The sequence below is a fragment of the Artemia sp. Qi Xiang Cuo genome, chromosome 13 (assembly GCF_049724085.1).
Source record: "Artemia sp. Qi Xiang Cuo chromosome 13, ASM4972408v1, whole genome shotgun sequence".
Classification (NCBI taxonomy): domain Eukaryota; kingdom Metazoa; phylum Arthropoda; class Branchiopoda; order Anostraca; family Artemiidae; genus Artemia; species Artemia sp. Qi Xiang Cuo.
In genome coordinates, this window is record NC_142806.1 from 63377633 (window position 1) to 63400891 (window position 23259).

Consider the following 23259-nt stretch of genomic DNA (forward strand, 5'->3'; position numbering starts at 1 on the left):
TTGTCGTAGAAACTTCAAAAAGTACTCATTCGATTGAAAATTCAAAGGGCTAGTGCCCTTTTTAATAGTCGACAGTCATTGGAGGATAAGCAACCCCCCTCTCACGCCCACCATTTCCCCAAACACATCCGATCAAAATTTTGAGATAGCCATTTTGTTCAACATAGTTGAAAGGTCCGGAAATTATATCTTTGAGGATGACAACCCCCTCACAGCCCTCAGGGCAAGCGTTGTAAGTTATGCCCTGGGGCATATAAGGTTTTTATAGAAAGCGTTGTCGTAGAAACTTCAAAGAGGGCTCATTCGATTGAAAATTGAAAGGCCTAGTGCCATTTTTAATATTCGGAAGTGATTGGAGGGCAACTAACCACCCTCTCACGCCCACCATTTCCCCGAACGAATCCACTCAAAATTTTGAGATAGCAATTTTCTTCAACGAAGTTGAAAGTTCTGGAAATTAGGTCTTTGAGGATGACAACCCCCACCGGACTCATTCGATTGGAAATTGAAAGGGCTAGTGCCTTTTTTAATAGTTGAAAGTGATTTGAGAGCAACTAACGCCCCTCTCGCGCCCACAATTTCCCCAAACACATCCAATCCAAATTTTCAGATATCCATTTTGTTTAACGTAGTTGATTATGCCCAGGGGCATATAAGGTTTTTATAGAAAGTGTTGTCGAAGAAACTTCAAAAAGGGCTCATTCGATTGAAAATTGAAAGGGCTAGTGCCCTATTCAATAGAAAGGGCAACTAACCCCCCTCTCACGCCCACCATTTCCCCGAACGAATCCAATCAAAATTTTGAAATAGCAATTTTCTTCCACGAAGTTGAAAGTTCTGGAAATTAGGTCTTTGGGGATGACAACCCCCAAACAAATCCAATCAAAATTTTGAAATAGCAATTTTCTTCCACGTAGTTGAAAGTTCTGAAATTACGTCTTTGAGGATGACAACCCCCCCCCCACCCTCAGGGAAAGGGTTTTAAGTTATGCCCTGGGGGCATATAAGGTGTTTATTGAAAGCGTTGTCGTAAGAACTTCAAAATGGCTCATTCGATTGGAAATTGAAAGGGCTAGTGCCTTTTTTAATAGTTGAAAGTGTGTGGAGAGCAACTAACACCCCTCTCGCACCCACCATTTCCCCAAACACATCCAATCAAAATTTTCAGACATCTATTTTGTTTATTGTAGTTGAAAGTTCTGGAAATTAGGTCTTTGAGGATGACAAACTCCTCACAGCCCTTAGGGCAAGGGTTGTAATTTATACCCTTCAGGCATATGAGGTGTTTATAGAAAGCGTTGTCGTAGAAACTCAAAAAGGGCTCATTTGATTGGAAACTTAAAAGGTGTCCTTTTTAATAGTCGAAAATCCCTCTCCCACGCCCACCCTTCCATTTGCCCATCATGTTTAAAAAGTAAATGTTGCCTTAAGATTAAATCAAAATGCACTGTTTTAATGCTAATTCCCAATAAGGCATCTCAGCAGTATCCCAAGAACGATTTAGGGTATTATTTTCAAATTTCCGGGGTTACTTCTGCTCTTAAAATTTAGCCAAATCAAAATAGCGTTAGTGTATCCAAGCTATCAAAGAAAGTAAACAGATTTTTTTTTGCTAATGGTATCAAGTTTTCTATTTCAGGTCAACTAGAGGAGGTATGAAACTAAATTTAACACTACTATTTGTGTCCAGATCTTTAAAAGGGTGTATGTTGTTAAAAATTGATGACAATTTTTCTCCAGCATACAAATAGCAGGCCAAACTATAAAGTCTTAAAAAAACAAAAAGATTTAAAGAATTATTTTCTTTTTCCCTGAAAAGACTATGTCAATATAAAATGAACAGAAATTAATTAAAAAACCTTTTTCCACAAAATAAGTTTTTCAAAGAAAAGTAAAGAACTCCATTAAACCAAAAATGAGCAAAAATAAAATCAAATAATCTACCAAGCGTGAAACTACCACAAATCAGCATCGATAAATAAATGAAACCCAAAACAAACAGAAATTACAATAAATAACCAAGTCAAATTCAAAGCGAGCAGAAATTAACATGAGTAGGCCATAAAACCCCTATGCCTTCCCAAGGCGAGAACATAATTTGCCCTTTACTGAAAAAAAATACAAATGAATGTGCATTGTCATTTTAATATACATATAGGGCCTACTGATATTTCTAAATCAAAATGTTAATATTATTTTATTTGTTTAAGTTATAAAAGTAAAAACATTTATATGTTTATACAACATATAAGTGTTTTTACTCCTAGTCTTAGCCACTTAAATCTTCTTAAAATTAATTTCCAAATCTATTCTTACACTCTGAACTCTCAAAACCTCCAAATTTTTACTCAACTTGCTAACATTTTCATCTGGAATGCTTAAATGATCAAAATAATTAAAGTCTAGGAGAGTTAAGTGGAACTTCTTTGAAGCGTGTCAAGAGGGAAATTTTGAATAGATTGGCTGGAAACGACAAAAAAATAAATAGGATCAGTGGAGGGCTATCCCATCCTTTAATCCCATACTAGGTGCAGGTAAAAATATATTGATAATGTTACATACTCGATTTGGCTAAAGACAGGAATCAAGACTGTAAGGTAATATTAGTATCAGTTGGGGGAAAGGCTGGTATCGTTCTATCATAAATAAAGAAAGGAAAACAACGAAAAATGTTACCATTTCTTTTGCTTCATTTTATTCACACTTTCTTTTTTACATACTTTCTTAATAATTTTTGCTTCTAACGGTTTTGTCTACTTGCATTATCCGTTTCATATTATTTTTTATTCTCTTTCATACACAACCAGCATGCAAATAGTAGTTTTTTTTTATAGCCTTCTTTTCCTTCAAAATGAAGGTCAAGGATAAAGAACCACTTTTTCCTCAGAGCACAAAGGGTATATTATAGTATATTTATTTTTAACTAGCCTGCGTTTCATAAACCCAAATTTTACTCAATAATTAATACACAAGTATTAAATAATATAAACTCCAATAAATCAAGCAACATAGTGAAAGTCCAGAAAGTTTATTCCATTTTCAGGATTTTCATAAACAGCATTATAGCATACTAAAATTATGTATTTCCCTTACTTTTTATAACAAATACCCTTTTAAATCTAATGTAGCAAATGTATTATTTTTTCTTAATTCTTCAATATATTTGAAATACTACATGCCTAATATTTTTCATCTTGTGAAGTTGAGCTGTTAGGGGTAAGATAAGATAAGATAATATTTATTTTCCAAAAGCTATCACAAGCTCTGTTAGAGCCAAATTCGCTTCATATGTCAAAAAGAAATAGACAAAGCAAAACGAAGAAACAAATAATACAACAAGAAAAGAAACACCAATCAAGCATAAAAATGTTCGATAAAATTTAACAAATGTATATAATAGAAAAATAAGAATAGAAGAAGAAGGATTGAGCTATAAAATGTAGTAAGAGTTAATAAGAAAAACATTCCTAACATATTATTCTAGGTCAAATACATAAAATTAAAAAAAAAACACTTGAAATGAATTCAAATTATTTTCCAGAAGAGATACTTAAAGTTGAATAAAAAAAAAATAAAGGTCAGAAAAGAAATTTAACATAAATAAGTATCAACAAAAGGGAAAATAAAAGTAACAAAGATAAAGAGAAAAAATTATGCATAATCATTGTGAACATACACAACACTAAAATAAGGGACGGAGGAGTTAAATTTGGTACAGACCGCATTTCAGGAATTATTTAGGTGTGCCAAAGTAAAGGGGATAAAACTTCCGGAACCTCTCAGTAACGGTATGAATAGGTGAATATGTTGGAATTGCCAAGGAAGCTAAGCGGGAGAGACGGGGTCTAATGGGGTCATGTAATTCAGGAAAGATGTCCTCAGTACGAGGATTAGACATTGCGGATTTAGCAAAACCTAAACAAATTTGTACTCTCCTTTCTTTTAACGTGGTAATACCTGCGGATTTAAGGAGGAAGGAGTGTGGAATTTTGCTCTCTTTGTAGATGATCCTGAGCGAACGGTTTTGTACGGATTCAATTTTGTCACTAAGCTCGTTTGAAAGATGTGAATGCCAGACCGGACATGCATATTCTAATAGCGGACTGATAAACGATAAATAAACACGGAGGGACTGCATCTTAGGGCAATTAAATCTGTTTAAAATTTTTAACATAGATAATGAAACGTTTGCTTGTTTAACAATATTAGAAACATGCATATCCCATTTAAGATTATTTGAAATTGTGACACCAAGGAGTTTAACATGTTTCACAAGCATTTCGGGTGGGATAGGGTCAAGGAAAGTGGGAGTGGATTTCAAAAAAATTATCGTCATTATATTTGATTTGGTGGAATTTATTTTCATATTTAGGTTCTTAGCTTCATCTCAAATGTGGGTTAGGATTTCGAGGGGATCACTTTTAGTATTACTGTTGAATACATCAAAGATCGACAAGTCATTCATGTATTTCCACCTTCGGGGACAATCCCTACCACTATCATTAATCGTAACAAGAAATAAAAGTGGTCCCAATAAGGTTCCTTGAGGAATTCCACAATATACAGGGAGGGGGCTAGAGAAAATATTTTTGTATTTAACAACTTGAGATCTATTCGAAAGAAACGATATAACAATATTTACTAACAGAGGATCAAGTTCAAAGTTAACCCACCTTGCAGGGTAGTTTGCCACCTGCGGAGCAAAGAGAAAACATTTCATTACTTTAATCGCTCCTTGTTTTTTCAGCATTCAATAGGCTTCTCTAATCTTTGGCTCATTCGGCACGTCAATTGACCATGTAAATAAGAGTTCAAGTAGGCTACTCTCTGTTTTGAAGATGAATAAGTTTTAGCACAGTCATATTTCGCTGATATCAGTTTAATCAACTCCTTGAGAAACCTGAATTTGCCAATTTCGTTGTGAAATTTGGGTCCACAAGATTTCACGCATTGATCAAGCAACTGAAAAAGATCAAGGTGTATAAATGGAAATTAATCTGAACAGTAAGAACTTTTCTAGAGGGGGGGGGGGCAGCTACTTCTAGATTCTCCCATTGAATGGCAAACTTTGCCTAAAAGTCCAATAAGGCACGGATTTAACAGACAATACGAAGTATTTTAACATCCCAAACTAGATTCTTGAAGGAGCAGCCAGAGGAGTACCTACAGGCAATGGGAGGGGAGGGTGCCATTTTTTAAACTGACAAATAACGAAAGACATAATATTGATAAATACAGTTTTGGTTAAGAGATTATTGCATTTTCTTCTACTGAAACACAAAGCTATCTCAAAATTTGGATTGGACGATTTTGGGAAAAAGATTGAGTGGGAGGGGGCTTAGTTGCCCTACAATTATTTTGTCACTTAAAAAGGGAATCAGAAACTTTAATTTCCAATAGAATGAGCCCTCTCTCGACGGTCTAGGCCCACTGGTTCGATACGATCACCCCTGAAAAAAAACAACAACAAAAAAAAAAAAATAAACAAGCATCCGTGATCTTTCTTCTGGCAAATTTTTGTAGATTGGAGCTTTAAACCTCTACAGTAGGGTTATTTGATATGTTGAATCTGATGGTGTACTTATTAAAATTATATGACTTCGGGGGGGTCTTTCCCTCCGTCTTCGAAAATCTTGCAAATTTTCTCAGGTTCGTTGCTTTTGACGGGGAAGACTAAACATAATTTAACTTATATCTTTGAAATTTGTATAATAATTCAATTCTTTTTATATATTAACTGGAATTAACTTTCAGTTTTGTAGAGCTTCGGTTACTATTGAGCAGGGTCGCTCCGTACTTATAGGTTATCACCACAATCTATTTGATCAAACAGTTCTTGGTAACGGAACTGTAAGTAAGGAGCTACCCGGCTCAATAGTAACCGAAACTCTAAAAATCGAAAATTTGATACCCATAGATACATCAATAGAATCAGATTTTTATGCTGATTTCAAATATATAAGTTTCATTAAGTTTAATTACACCCATCAAAAGTTACGGACCTGAGAAAATTTGCCTTATTTTCAAAAAAAGGGGGAAAAACCCCTAAAAAGTCATAGAACTTTAATGAAAATCACACCATCGGATTCAGCGTATCATAAAACCCTACTGCGGAATTTTCAAGCTCCCATCTGTAAAAATGTGGAATTTTGTATTTTTTGTCAGAAGAAAGAACACGGATGCGTGTTTTTTTTTTTTTTTTTTTTTTTTTTATTAGTATTTCCCCATGGGTGATCGTATCGATCCAGTAGTCATAGAATATCGTAAGAGGGCTCATTTAAACGGAGATTAAGAGCTCTAGTGCCCTTTTTAAGTGACCAAAAAAATTGGAGGGCAACTTGGCCCCCTCCCATGTTCATTTTTTTCCTAGTGTCATCAGATGAAAAGTTTGAGATAGCCTTTTTTTTACCATGTACGAAAATCTAATAAATATGTCTTTGTGGATGACTTAATTCCCCACAGTCTACGCGGGAAGGGCTGCACGTTACGAACTTTCCCCATTGTTTACATATAGTATTGGTTAATGGGAAGTACAAAGACGTTTCAGGAGGGATTTTTTTTCTGATAGGGGGGGGAGGAGGGGGTAACGGGGGAGGATCCTTCCATGGAGGATGTTTCCGGGGGGGAAGAGACATGTCTATGAAGGGGGCGCCGGATTTCCCAGCATTATTTAAAAAAACGATCAGAAATTAAACAAAAAAATTTAAGTTTTTCAACTGAAAGTAAGGAGCAACATTAAAAGTTAAAACAAACAGAAATTATTACGTATATGAGGGGGTTCGCCCCCCTAGTCAATACCTCGCCCTTTTCGCAAAATTTTTTTTGGTAGTTTCAAAAAATCTATCTATTCTAATTAACCGGCCTTTGTGATTCAGGGGTTTGGGATTCGAACAAAATTCGAACCTTAGCGTAAAGAGCAAGGTATCGACTAGGGGGCAAACTCCCTAATATATGTAATAAAACATACGAATATAGAAGTTCGATACGTAAGTTAATTCGTAAGTTACGTCAGAACAAAATTTTGAGAAAGCCATTTAGCCACAAAAAATTAAAATTAATATACAAATTTCATTTTAATTATTCATGTACGGTGAGCCAAAATCAAAGCTGCATTAATTTAAAAACGGTCAGAAATTAAATAAAAAAAACAAGTTTTTTTAACTGAAAGTAAGGAGCGACATTAAAACTGAAAACGAACAGAGATTATTCTGTATATGAAAGGGGCTGTCCCCTCCTCAATGCCTCGCTCTTTACGCTAAAGTTTGAATTCGTCACACAAATTTATTTTTTAAAACAATAAAAAACTTTAGCGTAAAGAGCGAGGTATTGAGGAGGGGACAGCCCCTTTCATATACGGAATAATTTCTGTTTGTTTTAAGTTTTAATGTCACTCCTTACTTTCAGTTCAAAAAAACTTGTCGTTTTTATTTAATTACCCCTCAAAATTTTACAGCTATGAATTTTAAATTTATCATCTAAGAATATTTTCCTCTTTATCTAAAATAAGTTGATCTTTCTTTTTTTACTGCTATTCTGGTGAGCTGAATTAAAATATGTTGAAGTGAAATTAAAAGCTACCATCCACATGGTAATTAATGACATGCTAACCCACACTCCCAATAGAGAAGGTTTGAACAGCTCCAAAGTCTTTTTATTGAGGATAATAGCATTTGAACATACCTGTTTACTAGAATTACTAGTAAAGAATTTCGGTTGGATGAAAAGGAGTATATTTGTTTGTATGGATGGAAATTCTGTGAGACTTTTGATCTTCCACATAACTGAAGCCTCACAACCTTTACAATAGGATTTTCTTATCGATATATACATTATATACATTTATTTCAATACATTGAAATACTTCATGTATTTCAATGAAATACATGAAATACATGAGCATTGCAATGAAATACTTCATTGAAATACTCCATGTTATTTTCTTTAAAAGAAAATAACACTATTTAAAGTTACTGAAAACTAAGTTCCTTGCAGTATTTGCCACCCCAAAGAAATTTCTTGGCGGGGCTGATAATGACCTGCCTTGCCTTTTCCACCTCTCTTCTTGTAGAAATCGGAATGTAATGTTTTAGCTGTTTAGAGAAACAGTTTAATTAATACCTACTCCCCCCCCCCCTACCTCCTTCAACATTTATCTGAAGCCTCATGAAGAGTAACCAGTTTGTCAATTAAAATGTACTTTTCTAGGAATCTAGCCTACCCCCACCTAAAAAATGACTCATCCCCCCCCCCTATTATAGCTGATACGCAATTACAGATCGCCAAACATAGCCTAATTCTATTACAAATAAAGCGAATCAATGTGCTTGAATCCAGTACTGCCACCCTGTGGCACTACTTCTTTTACAGAATTTAGCTTTTCAGAATTTTAAATTGATTGCAAATTCATCCTCTTCGGGGTGGAGTCGTAGTTTTGTGCCCTAAAATAGCAAGAAAACAAGATTTTTCCGTGGTCCAATCTTCACTGTCACTTAAAAAAGAGCTTTAAATTTACGTTTGAATGAGCTCCCTCCCAATTATCCGATTATCAAATTATCTCCCTAACATCAGTTTGATACAATCAGCCTTGGGAAACAACAAAACAAATAAACAAGCATCGATGATGTTTCATTTTGCATGCAATTTAATTGCTCTTTTTATTTGAGAGTTTTCTCCTAAAAGTATTCAACAATAAACTTATTCTTACAAAAAAAAAACCTGAAATATATTCCCTGTCACCCGACCAACACTGATATTTTGGCGTTTGGCACCCCCTGGAAAATTTTCTGCCGGCACCCTTGACCATTCTAACTTATGGATATTTTATGACCAAATAATGTATTGGTTATAACTAAATTGTTGAACCTATAAAACTGCAGCAGTCTGTAACCATTGCTATTTTCCTTTCCTAAACCAAATTTACCTAGGCTGGGATACCATCTATCCCTACTTCTACAAGCCTGGACATTAGTAGAAATATCAACTAAAGTTTACGATAAAATTTGACTTTCTCACAACTCTTATATTTTTTTTAACAATAAAAAACTTTAGCGTAAAGAGTGGGGTGTTAAGGAGGGGACTGCACCTTTCACATACGGAATAATTTCTGATCGTTTAAAGTTTTAATGTCGCTCCTTACTTTCAGTTAAAAAAAACTTGTTTTTTTTAATTTAATAGTTATCAGAGGCAACGCTGTAGCGTTGCCTATAGTAAAGGCCATACTGCTCCAATGTTTTATTATTATTATTTTTTTTTCCAGAAGCTCTTTAAGACGGTATTTTTTTTTTTTCCAGAAGCACTTGACATACGGAAGGGGTCGTCGTAGAAACTTCAAAGGGGGCTCATTCGATTGGAAATCGAGAGTTATAGTGCCCTTTTTAATAGTCGAAGATGATTAGAGGGCAACTAGCCCCCCCCCCCACACGCCCATCATTCCCCCAAACACATCCGATCAAAATAGACAGCTATTTTGTTCAGAGTAATTGATTTCCCTATACAAAATATATTTTTGAGGAGGACATCCCCCCAGAACCCCCAGGGCAAGGGTTCTAAGTAATGCCCTGGGGTCATATAAGGTTTTTATAGAAGGTATTGTCATAGAATTTTAAAAACAAGCTCATTCGATAGAAAATTAAAGGGCTACTGCCCTTTTTAATAGTTGAAAGTAATTGGAGTGTAACTAGCCCCCTTCCCCCCCCCACGCCCATCATTTATCCAAACACAACCAATCAAAATTTTCGGATAACCAATTTGTTCAGCGTAGTTGATTTCAACACAGAAAACATATTTTTGAGCTGGACGCTCCCCCACAACCCTCAGGGCAAGGGTTTTAAGTTATACCCTGGGGGCATATAAGGTTTTTATAGAAGACGTTGTCGTAGAAACTTCAAAACATGCTCATTTGATAGGAAATTAAAGGGCTAGTGCCCTTTTTAATAGTCGAAAGTGATTGGAGTGTAACTAGCCCCCTTCCCCCCCACCCCCATCAATTCCCCAAACACATCCAATCAAAATTTTCATATAGCCAATTTGTTCAGCGTAGTTGATTTCCAGATAGAAAATATATTTTTGAGGAGGACACTCCCCCACAACCCTCAGGGCGAAGGTTTTGAGTTATGCCCTGGGGGCATATAAGGTTTTTGTAGAATGTGTTGTTGTAGAAACTTCGAAACAGGCTCATTCGATTGGAAATTAAAGGGCTAGTGCCGTTTATAATAGTCGAAAGTGATTTGAGGGCAACTATCCCCCCACCAACCCCATCTTTTCCCCAAACACATCCAATCAAAATTTTGAGATAGCCATTTTGTTCAGCGTAGTTGATTTCCAAATATAAAATATGTTTTTGAGAAGGACACTCCCCAAGAACCTTCAGGGCAAGGGTTTGAAGATATGCCCTGGGGGCATATAAGGTTTTTATAGAAGGAGTTGTCTTAGAAACTTCAAAACAGGCTCCTTTGTTTGGAGGTTGAAAGGGCAAGTGCCCTTTTTAATAGTCGAAAGTAATTGGAGGACAACTAGCCCCCCCCCCACGCCCATCATTTCCTTAGACACATCCAATCAAAATTTTGAGATAGCCATTTTATGCAATGTAGTTGATTTCCAGATAGAAAATATGTTTTGAGGAGGAAAATCCCCCACAACCCTCAAGGCAAGGGTTTTAAGTTATGTCCAGGGGGCATATAAGTTTTTTTTTTTTAAGGCGTTGTCATAGAAACTTCAAAAAAGGATCATTCGATTAGAAATTCAAAGGGATAGTGCCATTTTTAATAGTCAAAAGTGATTGGAGGGCAACTAGCCTCCCCGCCTACGCCCATTATCCCCCCAAACACATCCAATCAAAATTTTGAGATAGCCATTTTGTTCAGCGTAGTTGACTTCCAAATATAAAATATGTTTTTGAGAAGGACACTCCCCAAGAACCTTCAGGGCAAGGGTTTGAAGATATGCCCTTGGGGCATATCAGGTTTTTATAGAAGGTGTTGTCGTAGAAACTTCAAAAAAGGCTCATTCGATTGGAAATTAAAAGGGCTAGTGCCCTTTTTAATAGTCGAAAGTGATTGGAGGGCAACTAGCCCCCCCCCCACGCCCATCATTCCCCAAACACATCCAATCAAAATTTTGAGATAGCTATTTTGTTCAGCGTAGTTGATTTTCAGATAGAAAACATGTTTTTGAGGAGGAAAATCCCCCACAACCCTCGAGGCAAGGGTTTTAAGTTATGTCCAGGGGGCATATAAGTTTTTTTTTTAAGGCGTTGTCATAGAAACTTCAAAAAAGGCTCATTCGATTAGAAATTCAAAGGGATAGTGCCGTTTTTAATAGTCAAAAGTGATTGGAGGGCAACTAGCCTCCCCCCCCTACACCCATTATCCCCCCAAACACATCCAATCAAAATTTTGAGATAGCCATTTTTGTTCAGCGTAGTTTATTTCCAGATTGAAAATATATTTTTGAGGAGGACAGTCCCCCACAATCCTTAGGGCAAGGGTTTTAAGTTATACCCTGGGGGCATATAAGGTTTTTATAGAAGGCGTTGTCATAGAAACTTCATAACAGGCTCATTCAATTGGAAATTAAAGGGCTAGTGCCCTTTTTAATAGCCGAAAGTGATTGGAGGGCAACTAGCTCCCCCCCACGCCCATTATTCCGCCAAACACATTCAATCAAAATTTTGAGATAGCCATTTTGTTCAGCGTAGTTGATTCCCAGATAGAAAATATATTTTTGAGGAGGATACTCCCCCAGAACCCTCAGGGCAAGGGTTTTAAGTTATGCCCTGGGGGCACATAAGTTTTTTATAGATGGCCTTGTCGCATAATCTTCTAAACATGCTCATTTAATTGGAAGTTAAAGAGATAGTGCCCGTTTTAATAGTCGAAAGGGATTGGAGTGTAACTAGCCCCCTTCCCCCCGCGCCCATCATTTCCCCAAACACATCCAATCAAAATTTTCAGATAGCCATTTTATTCAGCGTAGTTGATTTCCAGATAGAAAATATATTTTTGAGACGGACACTCCCCCACAACCCTCAGGGCGAGGGTTTTGAGTTATGCCCTGGGGGCATATAAGGTTTTTATAGAAGGCGTTGACGTAGAAACTTCAAAACAGGCTCATTCAATTGGAAATTAAAGGGATAGTGCCCTTTATAATAGTCGAAAGTGATTGAAGGGCAACTAGCCCCCCCCCCCCAAACCCATCATTTCCCCAAACACATCCAATCAAAATTTTGATATAGCAATTTTGTTCAGCATAGTTGATTTCCAGATAGAAAATATTTTTTTGAGGAGGACACTCCCCCAGAACCTTCAGGGCAAGGGTTTTAAGATATGCCCTGGGGCATATAAGGTTTTTATAGAAGGCGTTGTCGTAGAAACTTCAAAAAAGGCTCATTCGATTGGAAATTCAAAGGGATATTGCCCTTTTTAATAGTCGAAAGTTAATGGAGGGCAACTAGCCCCCCCCCCCCCCACGCCCATCAATTCCCCCAACACATCCAATCAAAAATTTGATATACCCATTTTGTTCAGCGTAGTTCATTTTCAGATAGAAAAAATATTTTTGAGGAGGACACTCCCCCACAACCCTCAGGGCAAGAGTTTTAAGTTATGCCCTGGGGGCATATAAGGTTTTTATTGAAGGCGTTGCCACAGAAACTTCAAAAAAGGCTCATTCGATTGGAAATTCAAAGGGATAGTGCCCTTTTTAATAGTCAAAAGTGATTGGAGGGCAACCAGCCCCCCTCCCCCTACGCCCATCATTCCCCCAAACACATCCAATCAAAATTTTCGATAGCCATTTTTGTTCAGCGTAGTTGATTTCCAGATTGAAAATATATTTTTGAGGAGAACACTCCCCCACAACCCTCAGGGCAAGGGTTTTAAGTTAAGCCCTGGGACATATAAGGTTTTAATAGAAGGTGTTGTCGTAGAAACCTCAAAACAGGCTCATTCGATTCGAAATTAAAGGGCTAGTTCCCTTTTTAATAGTTCAAAGTGATTGGAGGGCAACTAGCTCCCCCCCCCCGCCCCTCATATCCCAAACAGATCCAATAAACTTTTGAGATAGCCATTTAGTTCAGTGTAGTTGATTTCCAGATAGAAAATATGTATTTGAGGAGGACACTCCCCCACAACCCTCAGGGCAAGAGTTTTAAGTTATGCCGTGGGGGCATATAAGGTTTTTATAGAAGGCATTGTCGTAGAAACTTCAAAACAGGCACATTCAATTGGAAATTCAAAGGGCTAGTGCCCTTTTTAATATTCAAAAGTGATTGGAGGGCAACTAGCCCCCCCCACGCCCATGATTCTCCAAACAACTCCAATCAAAATTTTGAGATAGCCATTTTGTTCAGCGTGGTTGATTTCCAGATAGAAAATATGTTTTTGAGGAGGACAATCCCCCACAACGCTCAGGGCAAGGGTTATAAGTTATGCCCTGGGGCATATAAAGTTTTTATAGAATGTGTTGTCATAGAAACTTCAAAATACACTCAATAGACCCGAAATTTCGAATCCTATGGCGCTTTGTAATAGTCGAAAGTGTTTTGAGGGTAACTAGCCTCCCTTTGCAGCCCACCTTTCCCTCAAACACATCCAATCAAAATTTTAAGACAACCATCTTATTAAACGTAGTTTTAAGTTCTGGAAATTAGGTCTTGATTACAACTCCCCCAAAGCCCTCAGGGCAAGGGTTGTAATTTAAGGATTCTCTGAATCCTTCATATTATTTCTTATGGAAGGGATGCTCGTGTAAACTTTAAAGAGGGCTCATTTGATTGAAATTCGAAAGTTCTTGTTAACTTTTTAATAGTCAAAAGAGATTGGAAGGTAACTAGCCCCCTCCTCCTCCACGCCCTAAATGCATCAGATAAAGAGTTTGAGATAGACATTTTGTTAAAATAGTTCAAAGTTCTGACAACAAAAAACTCCGGTATCGACACAGCCCACCAGGGCCCAGGGGTAGGCGTTGTAAGTAATGCCCTGGGGTATAACTTGTTAAGGGGGGTTTATAACATATGGGAAGGGGTTTTATATGGGAAGAAAATATAGAAAATCTATTATAATTATCCAATTATAAGGTTAAAATACATACTCTGTGATAGATGCAAAATTGCTTTGGCATACAATTTTCTATTAAGGTCAATTCCACAGTCGTGATCCCTTTGTGTCAGCAAGTGAAATAGTCTAAACCCCCTTATTGGAGCTATTTTTGCAATCCATTCACTGTTGTCAATCGCTGTCCACAAGTTATGCAAGCTGTCTATTGTTCATATATAAGATTTTTATCAAAGAGGTAATCGAATAGACTTTGAAAAAAGCCTCATTCGATTTAAATTGAAAGTTCTAGATCCGTTTTGTTTAAGTCAAGAATAATCAGACAGTAAGCAGCGCCCCCCCCCCCCATGCCATAAAAACTTGAAACTTTTTGTAATCAAAAACGAACAAAAATTAATTAAAAAAAACTTTTCGAAAAATAAGTTTTTCAAAGAAAAGTAAAGGCTCTTTTAAACTTAAGACCAGTAGATACAAATACCTTTTAAAATTCAAACTAAAAACGACCAGAAATTACTATTAAAGAATAAATGAAACCAAAAACGAAAAGAAATTAAGTAAACAATCACAGCAAAAAAACATACAACAAGGAATAATATAAATGAATAAATAGATCTTAAAGCGAGTAATGATTATATTGAATATGAAAATCTAGCTTAAAACAAAGACAAATATTTTCCTATTGAAGCATAAATGAAACTTAAAACGAACAGAAATTAAATAAACAATCAATGCGAACAAACATACAATATATATTAATGTAAATGAATAAATAAATCTTAAAACGAGTGAAACTTACATTGAATATGCAAATCAAGTTTGAATCGAATAAAAACAACTACAAACAAGAGTTTTGGTATCGTCTCACTGCAGAAGCCTAAAACCTACTGCGTCATTGGCACTTTACTGAAAACGAATTATATTACAAATGTTTTCTTTTGTACTTAATATTGAAAATAAATATTAAAATTACAGTAAAATTTTGAACTGATGAGCTTTTAGCAATTAATATTATTATGGATCAAATATCCAGTTTAATTTATTAGTTCTTTTCAAGATTGGTCAAGACAAATATAGTTTCACTACAAGCAAAATTTCGATACGGGTCCCTTTTGTGATTGCAAAAGCCTAAAGCCTTTTGTCTCACTGGTGCTTCAATGAAAACAAAATACTCTTATTTTACAAATTTATTATTTTACAGTTCCTGCAGCATTGAAAATAAAAATAAAAATACGGTGAAAAAAATCTTGAACTGATGGATCTTTCAACAATTAATATCATTATATATCTAATATTCAATTTGATTTTGTTTATACATTCCAAGACTGTTCAAGACTCATATAGTTTTGCAATTTTTTTTAACTCTGCCATTTTTTTTAACTAATCGTGTTAGTTTGTTATAAAAACATTCTATGGCTTCTAGGCATTTCTATTTGAGCGAAAAACTGCACCTCAAACTTTGTGGAACATGAATTTTCTTGCATGAAACACCAAAATATAATAAAATGTCAAGTTTCGGAGTGCTCCACCACTCGCAAGCAAGTGCCATTGGTATTTTTGAATCCGCATGGCCAATTTAGGGGGTGGAGGGTAGGCTAATTCTCGTAGCAGCCCCATTCCGTCGTGGTATGGTTCACATTTTTAACACCTGGCGTCCGGACTATCATATAATCTACCAAGCATACAACTACCCCAAATCAGTATTAATAAATAAATGAAACCCAAAACGAACAAAAATTAAAATAAATATTAGAGTTAAACTCGAAACGAAATTAATGTGAGTAGGGTTCAAAACCCCTATGCTTTCTAAAAGCAAGAATTTAATTTGTACTTTACTGAAAAAAAATTCAAATGAGTTTACTGAAAAAAATGTGCATTGTCAATTTAATATACATATGCTGATATTTATTCCCGAAAATCTTAATTAATTTTTGATTTCTTAAAGTTACAAAAGTGAAAATATTTCAAAAATTTTTTTTCAGTAAAGCGCCAATGACGCAGTAGGTTTTAGGCTTCTGCAGTGAGACGATACCCAAACTCTTGTTTGTAGTTATTTTTATTCGATTCAAACTTGATTATCATATTCAATTTAAGTTTCACTTGTTTTAAGATTTATTTATTCATTTACATTAATATATATTGTATGTTTGTTCGCATTGATTGTTATTTAATTTCTGTTCGTTTTAAGTTTCATTTATGCTTTTATAGCAAAATATTTGTTTTCGTTTTAAGCTTGATTTTCATATTCAATCTAAGCATTACTCGCTTTAAGATGTATTTATTCATTTACATTAGTACTTGTTGTATGTTTTTTGGTACGGTTTTCCATTTAATATCTGTTGATGTTCAATTTTATTTATCCTTTAATAGTAATATTTGGTCAGTTTGAGTTTTACATTTAACATGAATTATTATCTGAAGATCTACAGCTCAGTATTATTGTATCTGTTATTTGAAAAAATTCTTTTTCGGAAAGTTTTATTTTAATTAATCGTCAAAATGATGAAAATGGAGGCAAATGACCAGCCTAATCAGTGTGAGGACTACGAACCCTTACGTAGGAAAAATGGTGGCTTAAAAATCATCGTTTTAATCACCAACTGGTGGTTAAAATTTTAATCACCTCTCTAGGGAATCACAACCTAATGAGCTATACAGCACTACTGCTGGTGTAGTTGCTACCCCTAGAGGCGGTAACTACTGTTGAAGTTAACTTTTATTTTTCAAGTATTGAAGGATTTACCCTTATTTTTACTGCTAATTTGGTGAGCTGAATTAAAATATGTTGACGTGAAATCAAAAGCTACCACCCACATGGTAATTAATGACATGCTAACCCAAACTCCCGATAGCGAAGGTTTGAACAGCTCCAAAGTCTTTTTATTGAGGATAATAACATTTGAATATACCTGTTCAACATAGTTTTCCACTCTGTATAAAAGCTTTAATCGTTCTGTCTTGCTCTTCATTGCCCAACAATGGTGTAAGGGCTTTGGATATACTGGCTCTTCATTCTCTAGGTTATGGGCGTCTACATTTTGAACTCCAAGATATATAGGCTCACACTGAAATAGAAACGTAATGCTTTTACTCAATTATTCTATGTGGAATTTTGAAAAATTGCTTTTAAATAATAGAGATTAGATATTAGCAATATAAGTTGGTTGTGTAACTAAGGTTAGATTATAATTTAAAAAAAGTAGTTGGGTTGACTATATAATAATAAATCATCACTAAAATCAAAGTTTCAGGCAAAGCTCGAATATTTGTTTATGTCATATTTTTTTACACATTTAAGCGGTTTAGCTGTGCAGATGGCAGATTGATTTGAATCATAAATCAATTGATTTAAATAATTATAATCTTTGCAATTGACAAATAATGTTCAAGTTCCATTTACTCCTTGCATAAGGTCAGATTTTAATCCTCTAATGGCGTGTCATATTGTTTGGAATAAGTTGCCTGAATCAGCTCGAGGGTGCCACTCATTCGGTTCGTTAAAAAAAATTTTTTTAATTATTTGGCTTTGTAGAAGTTATTTTTATCTATGTTTTTATTTTTATTTTTTTTAGTCTATTTAATCTACTTAATTAATTTAGTTTATTGATTGTATTTCTTTTCTATAGTTTTCATTTTATCTAATTTTCTTTTATTTTCCTTTTACTCTTCTGTCTGCGAGTAAGTGATCATTTTAAATTTTCTTTTGTTTTTTATCTCTGAGTAAGTAACTCATTTGTCTCCCCCCTTCTTTACAGGCCGATGAACCTTTGGGGGAATAGTAACCTGTAATATTATATATGTTTTTAATGAAAGATAAATCTTATCTTATCATAAGTAAAAAACATCAAAGGAAAGTGGCAAAATCCACTGGCAGTTTTAATTATTGTAAATTTTTCAAAACATTAAATAGAAAGTAATTTCATTATTACTACAAGGTTTTGATTATTGAACATGTGTTTTTACATATTTTAATACACTTAAAAGTTAACCCAATTGGCTTCAATTGAATATAAAATCTATTACTCAATTGCCAGTTATCTGGTAGGCAATAATCTCGTTTTTACTACAAGCGTTCTTGTAGTGTAGTAATAACTTCCAGGGCAATGTAGCAAATGTATTATTTTTTCTTAATTCCTCGATATATTTGAAATACTACATGCCCAATATTTTTCATTTTGCGAAGTTGAGTTGTTAGGGGTAGTTTACCACCTGCAGAGCTAGGAGAAAACATTTCATTACTTTAATCACTCCTTGTTTTTTCAGCATTAAATAGGCTTCATAAGAGTTCAAGCAGGCTACTCTCTGTTTTACAGATGAATGAGTTTTAGCACCGTCATATTTCGGATGACCCCCCCCCCCTTCCAGAGCCCTAAGGGTAAGGGTTGTAGGTTATGCCCTGGGGGCATATAAGTTTTTTTTTATAGAAAACGTTGTCGTAGAAAATTCACAAAGGGCTCATTCAATTAGAAATTGAAAGGGATACTGCCATTTTTAATAGTCGAAAGTTATTGGAGGACAGCTAACCCCTCTATCACGCCCACTATTTCCCCAAACACATCCAACCAAATTTTGAGATAGCCATTGAATTGAGAGATAATTGAGATAACCATTTTGAAATGAGAGGACTAGTGCCCTTATTAATAGTCAATAGCGAAACCATTTTGTTGAACGTAGTTGAAGGGTCCGGAATTTATGTCTTAGAGTATAACACCCCACCAGAGCCCTCAGGGCAAGGGTTGTATGCCCTGAGGGCATATAAGGTTTTTACTGAAAGTGTTGTCGTAGAAACTTCAAAAACAGTTCATTCCGTTGGAAATTAAGAGGGCTAGTGCCCTTATTAATAGTCAAAAGCGAAACCATTTTGTTGAACGTAGTTGAAGGGTCCAGAAATTATGTCTTCGAGTATGGCAAACCCCGCCCCCCAAAGTCCTCAGGGCTAAGGTTGTAATTATGCCTTGGGGGCTTATAAGGTTTTTATAAAAAGCTTTGTCGTAAAGCTTCAAAAAGGGTACATTCGGTTGCAAATTGAGAGGATATTACCCTATTTAATAGTCGAAAGTAATCTGACGGAGAATCACTCCCCCCCCACGCCCATCATTTCCCCAAAAATTTCCGATCAACATATTGATACGGCCATTTTGTTCAACGTAGTTGAAAGGTCTGGAAATATGTTTTGAGGATGACAACCCCCTCCCCCATGGTCCTCAGGACAAGGTTAGTAAGTTATGCCCTTAGGGCATATAAGGTTTATATAGAAAGTTTTGTCTGTAAAAGGTTCAAAAAGGGCTCATTCGAATGGAAATTGAGAGGACTAGAGACTTTTTTATTAATCGAAAGTGATCAGAGGGCAAATGACCACCCCACGCTCATCATTTTCCCAAACACTTCCAATCAAAATTTTGAGATAGCCATTTTGTTCAACGTTTTTGAAAGGTCTGGAAATTATGTATTTGAGGATAACAAATGCCCTCAGCCCTCAGGGCAAGGGTTGTAAGTTATGCCCTGGGGGCTTATGAGGTTTTTATAGAAAGCGTGATCATATAAACTTCGGAGAGGGCTCATTGGATTGGTAATCTGACACTCTAGTGCTCTTTTTACAGTAAAATTGATCGGAGGGCAACTACCCCCCTGAGCCTGAGGGCGAGGGTTGTAAGTTTTGCCCCTGGGGTATTTAAGGCTCTTATAGAAGAGATGGTTTTATAAGCTTTAGAGGTGGCTCATTTGGTTGAAATTGGAAGTTCTGGTTCCCTTTTAAGAGTTAATAGTAATGGAGGTCAAGTAGAACCCCCCCCCCCAACTACCCCTCTTTTCACCAAATGCATCTGATTGAAATTGTGCGATGGTAATGTAGTTTAAAATAGTCCAAAGAACATATATCAATGCTTCTAGGGTTGGCACAACCCCCCAGAGACAAGGGGCAGGGGCTTTAGAATTGTAGAAAGGTTCAGTAATTATGCATAGCAATAGTTGTAGTAGCAGTAGTAGCATTAATAACAGTATGAAAATAGCACCTTCTTTTCAACATCCCCTTCAACACATGCTGAAATTTTTAACTTAATACCATCAACCGGTCCAGAAGCATTGCTGATACGTCCTCTTGACAACCTTTATCGGCATAGTGTGCTACGATTTATTTCAATACAGCTACATTATTGTCCAAAATTTCGGCCTTAATACCCTTAGGTTTCTTAGTTGTAGTAATAGAACCAGTAAATATAGTAGTAGCAGAAGGAGTACAGTTATAGTAGTAATAGTAACAGTAGCAGTAGTTGTAAGAGAAGAAACATTAAAATTATGATTCAAATATTGTGTTTGGGTTAGTTCAAAATCCCCCATAACAAGCCTTGTAAATTTTAATTCTACACCCGAAACTGTTCCTAAGATATTGCTGATATGTCCTTTTGACAACCTGCATACGAATGGCATGTTGTCATCTGTACAGCAGAAATATTCTCTGAAAACTTCACCTTCATACCTTGTGGATTTTAAGCTAGCCAGAAGACACTCTGTTTATTAATTTAATGCTGCTTCTAGGGTTACTGCAACTAACAAAACTAATGGCGTTAAGTTGAAACTTTCAGGTAACATATAGAAGGTATTTCAATTAAACGAAAAACCTATACGCATGCAGGTATTAAAAGGGCATATAAGCATGATATGGCATATAAGGACATAGTCAGCGATGCTCTGTCATAGCTAGTAATATCATTGATACGTTAAAGGAGCTAATTTGATTGAAAATTAAAAGTTCTAGTGCCCTCTTAAGAGTCAAAAATCACTGGAGGGCAATCAACTCTCCTCTTTAGCTCATAATTTTCCAGACAATTCCAATCAAAATTTTAAGACAGCCATTTTGTTCAGCATAGCTGGATGGTCTAGTAACTATATCTCTAGGGTTATTGGGCTGGTCAACCCCCCACAGTTATTTAATTTCCCCAATCAGCAATGGTGCTTTAATATTAAATCAAAACACACTGTTTGTATGCTGGTTGTCAATAAGACATCTGAGCGATATCCCAAAACGACTGAGGGTATTAAGTTCAAACTTTCGGGGTTACCTCGATTACTACTTCTGCTCTTAAAATTTTACTAAATCCAAAAAGTGTAAATGTATCCAGGCTGTCAATGATCATAGATACAATTTTTGGGAATGGTATTAACCTTTATTTATCAGGTCAACTAGAGGATGTATATGACTAAATTAAATACTACTATTTGTGTCATGATTTTCAAAAGAGTTTATGCTGTTATAAATCGCTGAAAAAGTTTCTCCAGCATATAAATAGCAGGCAAAACTATAAGTTCTTAAAGGAAAACTGGAAAGATTAAAACTATTATTTTCTTTTTCCCTGAAAAAGGACTATGTCAATATAAAACGAACAGAAATTAATGAAAGAAACTTTTTCCACAAAATAAGTTTTTTTAAAAAAAAGTAAAGAACTCCATTTAAACAAAAATGAACAAAAATAAAATCGAATAATCTACAAATCATACAACTACCATAAATCAATATCTATAAATAAATGAAACCCAAAACGAACAGAAATTAAACTAAATAACAGAGTCAAACTCAAATCAAGAAGAAATTAATATGAGTAAGGTTCAAAACCCCTATGCTTTCTAAAAACCAGAATATAATTTGTACTTTACGGAAAAAAATTCAAATGAATGTGCGCTGTCAGTTTAATATAAATATGCTGATATTTATTCCTTAAAATCTGAATTAATTTTTGATTTCTTAAATTTATAAAAGTGAAAACATTTAAAAGAATTTTTCAGTAAAGTACAAATTATATTCTGGCTTTTAGATAGCATAGGGGTTTTGAACCCTACTCATATTAATTTCTGCTTGTTTTGAGTTTGACTCTGTCATTTACTTTAATTTCTGTTCGTTTTGGTTTCATTTATTTATTGATACTGATTTGTGATAGATTATTTGATTCTTTTTTTGTTCATTTTTAGTTTAATGGAGTTCTTCATTTTCTTTGAAAAACTTTTTTTGCGAAAATTTTTTTTTTAACTAATCCATAAAACACTTAACAACAAGTGACGAAAACGAAGTCATTGGCACCCAAAATATAGCTGATCTTCTGAATGAGCATTTTGCATCAGTCTTCACAAACGAACCTGATAATGTTCCCATTCCCAACTCAAAGTACAAAATCCAGAAGCAAACGAGCCACATTACACTTATTACTTTTATGATTAAAAAACAACTTAAAAGCCTGGATATAAGAAAGAGTGCTGGTCCTGATAACATTCATCCTTGTCTGCTAAAAGAAGCTGCTCGTGAAATTGCCCCTGCACTATCAATAGACTACTTTTTCAAAATTCACTTGATCAAAAGTATGTCCCCTCCCAATTGAAACAAGCCTATATCAAACCTATCTTTAAAAGGGGGGATAGATCCGAAGCTGAATATTATAGACCTGTTAGTTTCACGTCTGCTGTTGCAAAAGTCCTTGAGATGATTGTTAATGATGTACTTCTTCAACACCTTGTTACTTATGAAAGTATCTCCAACAGGCAGCATAGCTTTCTCCCTGGACAATCTGTAGAAACTAACCTTCTAGACACTTATGAACAGGCTACCCAGTTACTGGACAAAGGCCTTCCTGTTGATTTCATTCTTTTAGACATAGCCAAAGAATGCGACAAGGTCCCACATACCAGCTTCATTTTAAGTTAACAGCAGCAGGAATCGACCATGAATTAGTGGACTGGCTAATGGACCCCTTGGCTGGTAGATCTCAGGCTGTACGGCTTTTCACAATAGATAGCAAATGCACCTAGTCCCAGCCCTGTAATTTTCTAAGCAGTGTTCCCCAGGAAACAGTTTTGGGACCCACATTGTTTCTTCTTAATATAAATGATATGATTACCAAAGTCAGCAACCACTTAACCCTTTATGCCGATGACTCAAAACTATTTGGTGTACCTGATAATCATCAATACAATCTGACTTAGACCACACTGAGGAATGGGCAGACAGGTGGTTTCTCTCTTTCAACATATCAAAATGTGTCACCATTCATTTTGGTCACAATAATCCTCTGCACCAATAGGACTTGTGCATCTCTGGACTTGGTGAGAAGCAATATAGTGAAAGGCTATCTAACCCAAAACTCCCATCTTTGACCTTCCGACGCAAACGGAGTGACATGCTACTTACATATAAATTTGTCAACCAACCCCAAAATAAGCTCTTTAC

General features: G+C 35.5%; 1 protein-coding gene across 1 annotated transcript in view; it reads right to left on the reverse strand.

The window, feature by feature from the left end:
* Positions 1-4594: 4594 nt before the first annotated feature.
* Positions 4595-23259, reverse strand: part of LOC148945536 (uncharacterized) — a 50001-nt gene continuing 31336 nt past the window's right edge. Inside the window, exons 4-5 of the mRNA XM_089098602.1 lie at positions 16958-17113; positions 4595-4962 (exon numbers count right to left, since the gene is read on the reverse strand). Of these exons, the coding sequence (XP_088954728.1) occupies positions 4744-4962; positions 16958-17113 (375 nt within the window). The 3' untranslated portion in view covers positions 4595-4743. The remainder of the gene's footprint in view (positions 4963-16957; positions 17114-23259) is intronic.